Here is a 12,176-nt window from a genome sequence, read left to right on the forward strand (position 1 = left end):
GATTAATTCACATACTTTTTGCACTTAGCCATAGTTATTATGAATCTTGAACCAAAACTGTAGTAACATGTAACAACTTCCACCACCAGATGTTGGCAGGTTGAGGGAATGGAAATATTCTCACAATAATAGCATTTACTAGCAAGTTCAGAATACTGACGTTCAATTAAGTGCATTCAATATCTTTAATTTGCAATATTCTATAGTGTACGTATACTATCTTCCTTGCTGTGGAGTAAGTCTGAAGTAAGCTACCAAAGATAGTGTAAGACAATGAATGCTACAGAATTCTGTAACATGCAACTTCTTTGTAAACACTGAAACCCTTCTCTCTGTACAAAGGTCTAGAAGTAACTACATCTGAATATAACAGTAAGAACGGATTTCTTTTTTAAACAACCAACCAAAAAAAATACCTATTTTTCCTCTTTTTCCATTTATTCCTGGTTCTCCCTTTTGTCCTGGTATACCTGGGACTCCATCTGATCCATTGTAGCCAGGCAGTCCATCAAGTCCGGGGGGCCCTGAACAATCCAAACAGCATAACTGAATTTTCACTGTTAAATGCAATTTATGCTTAAACCTATTATGTTAACATATAGTATGTTTTTATATGTATTCCTTAGACCTACAAAATCCTCTAATAGGCCATTATGTTCTCCATGCCAATAGAGTATCCTCCTTAAAAAAAAAAAAAATAAAAAGAAAAAAACCAACAAAAAAACCACACACAAAACCCCCACCTCCTAACCAAACCAAACAATACAAACAAAGAACACCCACCCACAAACAAAAAACGATGAAACCAAACAGTAAGGTGCTTTTTTGCCCTGGCCTTAGGATAAGAAAACTGACTGAAATGAATACTGCACACGTTTTGCATTAAGGCCAGCACAGATTGGCCTTTTGCTTTCCCCTCCAAGGACAAACACAGTGGAACCTATCCTATTTCTGAATTTGGCAGTGACTATAACATCTTCCACAAGCCACATAAGCTTTAATGTTGCTTATGATATTGGCCAGACTAATCTAACACAAGAAAAGCATTTACCTACTTGTCCAGAATACTGCAGAGCCAAACCATGACTGGTTGGTAGAGAAGACATCACTCCCTCTTTGTTGCTACTTGAAGCCCCAGAAACAAAATACCTGATACTTTTCCGATACAGAGAATTGTTCTAAGCAGACCCACAGCTAAAGCAGCACAGAAAGCAGGCAAGTAATCATCCCTACAGCCTAGCAACCACGGGTGAGAACAGAAAGAGAATTAAGTAAGAAAGCAGGAAAAGTTATGGGGGAGGTAGGAGGGTGGAATCAGTAACCAATGTTTTTTAAAGATAGGTTTGTAGTGTTAAATTATAATATCAGTTTTCTTGGGGGGGATTTTATATATATACACTCATCTCTTCAGCTAAATGCTACTTAAATAGTTCTAATTCCATCTGGTTTCGATCAAATATGTTTTAGCAAATGTGAAACTATTCTACTCTCTCCACTAGAGAAGTATAATGTTTAAAACTTCCACCCTCTCAGGGCACGAGTTGACCTAAATACAAAAATTATAAAGGCTGGCAGTCATTCAACCCTCCCCCATTCTAATTAGCAAAGGAAGACTATTCTATAAAAGATACTTTCTACATTTCAACATTTTGTACCAGCAACTGTTTCAATTACCCAAAAATGTTACTGCAATTGTCCAAGTATCTTACCTGGGGGACCGGGTGGGCCTACAACAAGAACAAGCAAAAGAACACAAAAAAGAAGAAACTGTGAGTTTAAACTAGCAAGAAGACAAAAAGCAATTTCAAATTGAATTGATTAGCATTAGATCAGAACAGTAAAAGGGGAGGAAAGCCCCTCAAATTTCAAAATGAACACCTATGGATTTAACTGCTTTGTATTATAAATAACTATTTGAGCATTAGCAGAAACTCAGACTTACTGAAAGAGTATCCTTAAAAGCAGTTACACATACACAGAGGTTTTGCTTTTTGCAAATTTCAATTGATAAACGTTTGACAAACAACCACCTCTACAATGTAATCACACTGTCAGGGGCTTAAGTGCCTTTACAATGCCCTGGGTGCAAGGCATCCAACAATCATTACGTTTCCTTTATATGAGTGTTCTCCAAGATCCCATTACAGGAGAAGAATAGCAGCTTTACAATACTGATGAATGTCACAATTAAAAATCCTGTTGAAAATACACATTAAAAATACGTGCTACACTTCTCCGAGTTTTACAGGTATTTCACTGCAGTTCAGGGTTCAGACTATTTAAATAGAAGGAGAAGAAAGAAAAAAAAAAAAAAAAAGTCTTGTCATTCCTATTAACTACATCTAAATCACAACTGGGCTTTTCACATGTCCTTGTTCTCCAGACTGGACCAAGCTCCCCACAGAACCTCACTGGTGTATTAGAAATTGGACTTGCTTCAGTTATTCAGCAAAATCTGTCTCACTCTCTCTGACCTAGTTCAAGTATAGGGCCTTAATGAGAAGAAAGCATAGCAGGCAAGAGTAAAGCAAGAATAAACGAGAAAATGTTTCTGTAACAAAATTTATCTTATGTGATCCCCAAAACACATTAAAAAAAGGAAAAACAAAAAATTCCAACAACAACAAAAAAAAAAACCACAGGAAAAGCAGGTTAGGAAAATACAAAGAAAGGTGGTAGTTGCAATTAAAGAACCAAATCAGTTCTGTGAACGTTTTTATCCAGCCAAAGTACCGTCTTGTTTCAACAAAACTCTTTACAACAGAAAATAACAGTAATTACTAGATTTCCCTAAAGATGACAATTTTCAGCATTAATTAGAAAGCCTTATGAGTAAAGTGAAAATCATTTTATAATACCATTACAGCAATTATCCCTTTTAATCAGTACAGGCAGTAACATCGGCTAACATCTTCCTGCCAATTTTCCAGTAAATGACCATTTTTTCCTCACTACAATGTTACATCCATTAGTGCATTCCATTACTTCCTCATCTCAAAAACTGAGGATCTTAATTATCCAAGCAAGAAAGCTGCTTGCAAAGCAGCAAGTGTCACAGAAACCTATAGCAGAGAAAGCCAGTAATACAGACAAAATTTAATAGTTTCAAGAGAGCAAAAAGTCGCAGGAGGCACCAAGTAGTGTGAATGCAGAAGTCTGGAGACAAAGAAACAAACTTTTAGGTTGTCTGTGGTTCAGCCTCAGTTGCAATCAGAGCTGATCTACAATTTCAGAAGTAGTATTTAGTATCTGTATGTACTATGGTAATTCTCATTCACGTTGAAACCAGTTGAGCCAAATGGACTGTATAGCCATTTGACAATACAAACCAGACAGCAAGTGAAGCATTTTCTTAAACTCATAAAAAGTGGCTTATTTCTAATCTTCTCATTTCCAAAAAGAACACATGACTCAGTCTGTTATAGGCTTCAAAGCTGGACCACAGCCCTTAAATTGGCTACTACCTGACATTCTCTTCACCAAATCTCATAGAAACTTCTCCCATCTTCTCTTGTCCCAGCCATCAGCCATTCCAAGTCCTCACTGGTAAGATGTGAAACCCAATGCCCTGTTCCCACGGTCCAATGCAGGGGAGGCAAACACATTGCTCATCTAACTCCTACTACTCCACAGCAGTTACAACTATAGAAGCAAGTTTCTACACCCTGTATGTTCATCCCATGTTAGCCTTGAAGTGTGGGGACATATGCAAAAATACCAAGACTAAACCTCAACTCCTATTCTAAACACTCAAGTCTGTAAGATTTGTTTATGAAAATTACATGGGAAAGAAATAGCTTCAAGTAACATCAACTGAGCTCCTTAAATTCCAGAATTTATAGTAAGTAGGTATAGGTTAGTCCCAAAGTAGCACCTATTTTTTTTTTTTAAATAAATAACCTAATCGATATGCAAATGCTAATAGAGTAAATAGCATAGATCTTCACTGACCTCAAGTTGAAAACATTGTAATTCTGTATTCCTGAAGGAAACATAGGTGTAATGATAGAGGCAATAAACATACCTGTTAAGCATATCCCTTTTGTGCTGTTACATAAATCCACCATCACTTGGACCTAATATTGCAAAGAAAGTAAAGTTGAAAACAATCCATGCCATAAAAGTATGTAGTTTCCTTCACCTACAGAAATAATTCCAAAACGGAAAGATACAACTGTCCACTCTGTGCTTGCAAGAATAAACTGTTTAGAGCCACCGTAACATTGTGACACCATCTACCTCTTCAGGCAGTGATTCTCTCATAGAAATCTGTTCAATATACCTCATTTTAAACTTTACTGAAAATATGAAAAAAATATTGGGCAGACAACCCCATACATCATCTAGACATTAAAGTTCACACATTACTGTAAAACACGTGTGGTTGTCCATACATTGAATCTATCAAAGTTATTAAAAGCCAACATCAGCCAATAAAAATTACATTCAATTTCACTTATATTCATATCAAATGATGGATATTTTTCCAGCATAGCATATCCAGTGAGAAAGATAACCTACGCTCCAAGTAAACAATTTCTTACCTTGGAATAACCAAGATCTGCAAATGTGGAATGAACCTTTGTCCATTCAAAATACTTCACCCCAACAATGACAGACTTTATAAAAACCAAGCTGGAAGAGACATTCTTACAGATGCTTTTAATCTAGAGTAGACTAAAAGTAATCAATTAAAAAGTCATCTTTACAAAATACACGGGTTTTGGCAGTGCAAACAATCACTTCACATGTCCTGCATGCTGAGAGTCAACACTAAAATGTTTTGCAACTCATCAAAACATCCAGCAGAAATGAGAATAATATGAACATGAGCACTGGAGGTACCTCAACTCTTTGGGGAAGTCTAATGCTTATAGTCAGAAAAGAAAAAGATTATTATTTCAGGGCTATGCAATGTAAGATAATTTATGAACTATTTACCCAGAGATGCACATTTGTTAATCTTTGTACAATTACTCTATTTACAAATAATGGAATGCACTAGACCCAAAAAACAAACAAGCGCAAGTCAATCTGAAAGGCAGACTGATGTTTAATCCTAGCAAGGTTATTTGCCAGTCAATCCTTATTTTTAAAATTAATGCATCATCAGCTTCAAGTGACAAATCTAACAGACTGAAATAAAGGACAATTATTCTGATGGCAAGTATGCTTTTGCTGCAAATTCAAACTATATTAGACTACAGATTTCACTTCTGCCAGATACATACTGAGATTTTACTGTATTCCAGACTGTGCTGGTACAGCTCTTTTAATTAAAAGTTTTAGACTCATTTTAAGTTCATTGATAAGAGCTAACTGGTTTTGAACATCAGAATTTGCTTGTTCTCTTTCCCCTCCGCACCCCCCCCCCCCCCCCCCAAACCACTTGGCTTCTACCCTGTAATTTGTAAAATAGATTTTGTCCATGTGTGCTCTAATTCAAACTGCATTTTAATCTAAATGGTTTCGTTGAGGTTTCTGAAGTGATTATAAATTGCCTCCGGGCCCTCCAGTTATCTCAGCAGCATTATCTCAGCAGCATTATTTTTACCAGTCAGTGCAATTCAGGTGACAATCAAAAACCATGGCACTCAAGAAGCGTGTTATAGCAAATAGGCTACAACAGAACGTCCAGCTTCTCTATGAGAGGTGAGTACACCAGTCATGCAACCAGCCAGCATCAGCTTTGCCATGAAGAAAAGCTACAGATAAAACTATCTTATTTAAATGCTAAAAGCTTAGTTTTCTCATGAAGAAAAGGTGAAAAAAGAAAAAAAGACAACCTAAACTATGAAGCAACTACTCAGATAATTAGATATCCATAAGCCACCACACCTCTTGCACTGCCTTAAATCTCACTTTCAAACTTACTGCTCACAAACTTATTGGACTGTTCCCCTCTCATCAGCCTTCCTACAGCAGCAGATTTGCCAATTTCCTGTTTTATTCTCTTACAAAATAAACATATATATTTATAAATGCATAAGTAAATGAAAGGCCCAGAACCAAAAATAAACTCATGGTATTAAACCTAAAATATGGTTTTTGATGCCTAGTTATTTCAAAGATTCCTGAACAGTGGCCACAACAGATCTCCCCGATCATTGATACCTGCAGAAATCTCTGCCTCCACTACAAGACAGATCCTGCTCAGGCAAAACCTCCATTCAGGGCCCACATTCAACAGAGGCTGGAGAATCATTGTGCTGTGGCCCACCAAGGCAGCAGGGATCATCTCACCAATTGAAAGGAACTTTGTCTCACACTAAAAATGTATTTGAGTCTTCATATTACATTAGTGGGAGCTAGATACAAAAATGCAGGGGTGGGGGGGGTTGTGCTTGAAAATGTTTCTAAGGACTTTTTTCCCCTTGAGCAAGCGGGTCTGCACACACACACACACTCTTCTGAGCAGCCAGAATGAAAAATATTTGATGGAAATTTTGTAAGAACAAAAAGGCACACACACACACACACACCCCAGCAACTCCCTGCAGGATATGTACATTTAAATGAAGCACATTGCACACAGCAGTAGTCTCAGTGGTGATTTAAACAGAGGAGCTGCACAAGTAAATAGTCTTGCCATGTGCTGTTAAAATATACACTGTGTCACTTGGTGCTATTTGGCGAGGGCAACAGAATTCATTTAATCCATACGTGCTACCCAATGACAGCAGAGTAACATATTTAACTGCCACTGTCAGAATTACCTAGACATCCAACTGCCACTAACGGTTTAAGTCTGAGCACCTAACAGTAAATGGCATTAATTTAATGCAATGGCAATCCCTGTCAGGATGGCAAATGGCAATCCCTGTCAGGATCTGAATCCTTTCTCTGATAATTTTATTTGTGGATCCCTTAGACTCAGAGAAGTGATTCATCTTGGATGGAACAAAATGAGCTGTAGCTGCCAAACACAAAGATGATTTCTTAAAAGAAATGGGAAAAAGTTTTAACTAAACGTTTTGATGAATAGCTTACATGCAGAACAAAAAAATATTTCACTGGGGCAGCAAATCTTTTAACATTAACTCCTCCAAAAAAATTCTGAAGAAGAGATAGTTTTTTCCCAATTTTTTTGCTATATGTTTCTAGAAAGTCATTTAAGGTTTCAAATTTGAAATAACCCTGCTCAGTAACAGTAACTTGAGAATTACAGTTCAAAAAAATAACAATATACATTCCACTTCGATCTAAAATAATGTTTCTTTTTTTTTTGAATTGCCAAAGAGCTGAAATGTCTGTTATTCACATTAATTTTAAGACCACTCTGAGTACAAAACCATGTAGTTTTAAGACTACAGAAAATGAAACACTCCAGTAAGGTCCAGTTAAAAATGTTGCTACTTTGGTAAGTGGAATTAGAAGCTAGAACTGAATATCCACTTTCAGTTTTGCCTCTCAATAAAAAGACATTCTTTGAATTGCCGAAGTCTTGTACTGCAAATTCCAAACTCAAAGCACAAGGACATAAATGGCCTTAGCTAAAGAAACCCCACAACTATTCATTCTAATACCCCAAACAATTGCAATATCAAAACTCTATGCTACGAACACCTGTGCTCTACAATCTCATTAGCTCTAGTATTGATGGAGGTGTTACCACTGTAAAGTCATCATTGCAATGGTTTATTAACAAAAATGCTAGTGGAACATTACTGAAAAGGTGTTTTCTGTAAGTAAATGTTTCAAACGAGTAATACTAGTTACATCAGGAAGAGCCTGAGTTAGCCTCTTCTGCTCTGTGGTGGGCCTAGGCCTGCAATCCGTATGGAACAGAACTTCCACTCAGGTTCCCTCAGTACTAATATTTCTCTTGCATTTCTTCTGACTCAGAACCTAAAAGCTTTTAATTTCAATCTATTCACAATTTTTCAACTGTGTGACCTGTATATTATTTCAACTACCTGACCTAGTTCCTACCAAGCCAGGATCATCTTTTCAGCGAGTGCAAAACACCTGTGCAGTTCTGCCAGGGAAAGGCCATCCAGTTCTCTTCTTCCGACCCATCAAACCCTGCCTTCAACTTCCCCCTCGCTGCAGGGGCTCCATGGCTCCCACCCACCTGCCATGGTAAAGCCACGCCCAGTGCCTCACCGAGCTGCTGCAGGGCAGGAAACACGGCGGGGGAGAGGTAAAAAAATCTGAAACCTCGGCAACCGGAAGGCTGACTTTTTATTGCAACTGAAATGTTGAGGTTTCACTAAATCCACGCTGCTAACCACTGCCTCCGCCCCGCTTCTCTCCGCACCCTCCGTGAGGCGCCGCCGCTCGCGCCCCCCGCCGCGTCCCGCGCAGGCGCTGTGGGCGGGCGCGCGCCCCCTACCGGCACGAGGGAGTAGGTGAGCAGCAGCAGCAGCTCCTCGCTGGCGGCGCGCGCGTGCCCGCGGGCGCGCTCCCCGCGGCAGCTCCGCTTGCTGCGGCCCCGCGGGCTGCGCCCGGCGGCAGCGCCCGGCCTCGCCAGCGGCCCCGGCCCGGCGGCTGCCGGCAGCAGGTCCCGCGGGGAGCCGGTGGCCTCGGCCGGCCGCGCCGCCTCCAGCTCCCGCTCCCGCAGCGCCGCGCCCAGCTCCCGCCACTGCGCCAGCAGGAAGAGCGTCCCGGCGGCGCTGAGCGCCGAGAGCAGCCCCACGGCGGCCAGCAGGCACGGCAGCACCCGGCCGCCCGCCACCTCCATCGCCGCCGCCTGCCTGCGGACGGGCCAGCCCCAGCCGCCGCCGCTGCCGCCAGGGAGGGATTTATGGGCCCCCCGGCCCCCGCTCCCCCCCCCCCCCCGGCGCCGTGGGGCGCTGGCGGGGCGCAGGGGAGTGGCGGCGGGCCGGGGGAAGAGGCAGGCGGGGGCTCGCTCCCCGCTGAGCCCGGGAGGACGGGAAAGCGGCTGCTGGTGCCTGCCCGTCCTCAGGGAGTACTCCTAAACCACTCGCCTCGCACATGACTTTTTCCAGGTATCAGGAGTCTCGTTAACTTCGTGGCCGACAGCTGCGATGCAAGCGGTCGGTGATGCTGCGGAGTAAAGATCCTTACACAGACGCTGTCACTCTGCAGCTTGCACAAGCCCTTCGCTGTGTTGAGAACATCGTATCACAGAATCATCAAGGTTGGAAAGGACCCTGAAGATCCTCCAGTCCAACCATTAACCTCACACTGACAGTTCCCAACTCCACCAGATCCCTCAGCGCTGGGTCAACCCGACTCTTCAACCCCTCCAGGGATGGGGACTCCCCCCCTGCCCTGGGCAGCCCATTCCAACGCCCAACAAGCCCTTCTGCAAAGAAATGCTTCCTAGTATCTAGTCTAAAATGTCATTTCCTAATCACACTTTACCTGTTGCTTTAGACACTCAAGCACAGACTTTTCCCAAGGGATTCCTGCCAACTCTTCTGTGACATGGGATATCTTTAACATAACAAATTTTGCTCCCAATTAACTCATAGTACAGATAAGAAAATGAATTACCTGGAATTTCACTGTCATAAAGAACAGTGGAATTTGATCGAATATGAAGACTTCCTGAAGAAAATGAAAGTTCCTAAACTCTGAACATTTTTTGGAAAAGTTATTTTAAAAGCTAACATTTTAATTGCAAAGACAAAGCAATTGTGCTTTCTTACATTGTTACTACTTCAAATCTCAAGAAATTCACAGCTTTTAAATGCCAGGTTTCCTACCGGAGAGGGTTCTTGGTCCTGGCTTTGTCAAAGGGACAGTTCTCTGCAGATCTCCACAACTGAGCAGGTACAACATTTTGTCTCCCTTCTAACCACACCATCGATCTGCAATTCATGCCAATCTCATGGTGCACTGAAGGGTGAACTATTAGGTCAAATCACACTTGAATTTAATACACCCAGTTCTGCTGCAGTCAGTTAAATATGGTAGAGAAGCCAAGGACAGGAAAACAACTCCGTTATATTAAAGTTCTCACCTCTCTGAAATAAAAAAATTGCTACAAAAAGCATTGCTGTCCTCAGGCATTGTACTGGAGACTCTTTCCTTCTCAAACTGTCATGATGGGTTTAGGTAGAGCAAGGTGAAAGTAGAGGGGACAAACAGCATTCCATCTCATTCCGTAAAGGCAGATGATCATCATACCTCCAAAGGTGTAAGGCTCACCAGGACAGAAGCATAGAATCATGGAATGGTTTGGGTTGGAAGGGACCTTAAAGATCATCTAGTTCCAACCCCCCTGCCCCGGGCAGGGACACCTTCCACTAGCCCAGGTTGCCCAAAGCCCCGTCCCACCTGGCCTTGAACCCTGCCAGGGAGGGGGCAGCCACAGCTTCTCTGGACCACCTGTGCCAGGGCCTCACCACCCTCACAGGGAAGAATTTCTTCCTGATATCTAAGCTAGAGCCATGCTCTTTCAGTTTAAAACCATTACCTCTCATCCTATCCCTACACTCCCTGATCAAGAGTCTCTCCCCATCTTTCCTGTAGCCCCCTTTAAGTACTGGAAGGCTGCTCTAAGGTCTCCCCAGAGCCTTGTCTTTTCCAGGCTGAACAACCCCAACTCTCTCGGCCTGTCCTCACAGGGGAGGTGCTTCTGATCATCTTTGTGGCCTCCTCTGGACCCGCTCCAGCAATGCCATCTCTTCCTCAGAATTCTGAACAGGTGTCCTGTACCATCACTGCACAGTCTTAAAAGTCTGCTCTTGTGTGTGCTGTAGTACAGGATCATGGGGATCTCTTTGATAGCTCATATTGCAAATATATAAAAACTGCCTTTTTCACCCTGAAGATTTGGGGGAAAAAAAAGTTTCACTGTATTGTGCAAATACTTTCTACTTGACGGTCTAGGAACCAGTTACATTATCTCAGATCTGTTCTGCTCAACTTCTGCCATATCACGGTAAGTTTTTCAGCTTTCTATATTTTACAAAACAAGATCAGGAATCTAGTGCCTCAACTGGTATTTTCAGAAACCAGTACGCTATTTAAAATTTAATTTGGCTACTCAAAAAAAAAAAAAAAAATTTAAAAAATTGACAGAACTGCAACTTCATGATCTGATTCTATTTATATTCCCACTATTAGCCTCCAATGAAATGTTCACCAAGAAAAAGAAAATCACTGAAATTTAAATTATTCCTTGAGCTCTTTACAATACTGTTACAGATAATCCATTTTATGTAAGACTACTAACATCACAGAGCTATGCATTTCTTTTTGCAGGATGAACAGTCTTACAATGTGTTCCACCAGTAAAATACAGGCATTTTAAGGAATAGTAACAAAACTGTGTATGTAAAAACCTCCTGAAAAATCACTTCTGAGGCCTTGGCAGACTATTCTGAAGCTATCACGAAGTTCTACTGAGAAGTGAATAGTCTTTCTGATACCAACAAAGATTATAAGAATACTTGTTCGCTCTGTAGTTGATATCCTAGCTTATCATAAAAGTGCACATTTGAGTTTTGCTTATAGTATTAATCTTGTGAAGGGGAAAAAAAAAAAAAAGAAATATAACCTTGCATAGAAATTCACAGAAGACATTATATCTTAAGCAAGCTTAGTTTATAATTTCATAGATATAATAAAACTAGTAAGCATCTATCATAACAGCAAACTAAATCTTGCATTCTGAGAACATAAATAGCACTGCACTCCAGAGACCATATAGCATAACAAACAGCAATTCTTCATCTTTATTGTCCATTTCAGAGCATAATGATTGAGTAAAAAGAGTATAATAATCATGAGCTACCATTTGGAGAATAACAGAAGCAGTACAGCACTCTTGTTTCCCCATCTGTCTAATCTTGCAGGATTTTCTCTGCATTACAATCAAAAAGAAATTGAACATTGTTCATTAAAAGAAACACAGGCCATTGGATCACTGTGAACATCCTACCCACGGCTGTGGTACAGAACCTGCTTGGTTGGCAGAGCTGCATGATTCTTCCCCACGCTGGTAATTGCTCCAAAGCTGGTACCTATACCACAGACTATATGGTGACCCACGCAGTACTGTGCTTAGTTGCTAGGACGCAAAGAGTTTCACCTCCGCCAAAAAATTATTGAAAGTCAGCAATCAGCTGACAGCAGTTTTGTGGCAAAGGGGTTCCCAAGATCAGAGTGCTTATATAGTCCTATTAGCTACTCCAGCAGCAGAAGCAGCTGTCTTACTGGGCTGTGGACAGGCCTTTCTCAGCTTTCTACCGAGTCTCTCC

General features: G+C 41.1%; 1 protein-coding gene across 1 annotated transcript in view; it reads right to left on the reverse strand.

Moving 5' to 3' along the window:
* Nucleotides 1-12,176, reverse strand: part of GLDN (gliomedin) — a 103,790-nt gene that overhangs the window by 12,474 nt on the left and 79,140 nt on the right. Inside the window, exons 2-4 of the mRNA XM_074880919.1 lie at nt 4,025-4,076; nt 1,710-1,727; nt 417-524 (exon numbers count right to left, since the gene is read on the reverse strand). Of these exons, the coding sequence (XP_074737020.1) occupies nt 417-524; nt 1,710-1,727; nt 4,025-4,076 (178 nt within the window). The remainder of the gene's footprint in view (nt 1-416; nt 525-1,709; nt 1,728-4,024; nt 4,077-12,176) is intronic.

Source organism: Strix uralensis, chromosome 11 (genome assembly GCF_047716275.1).
Source record: "Strix uralensis isolate ZFMK-TIS-50842 chromosome 11, bStrUra1, whole genome shotgun sequence".
Lineage (NCBI taxonomy): Eukaryota > Metazoa > Chordata > Aves > Strigiformes > Strigidae > Strix > Strix uralensis.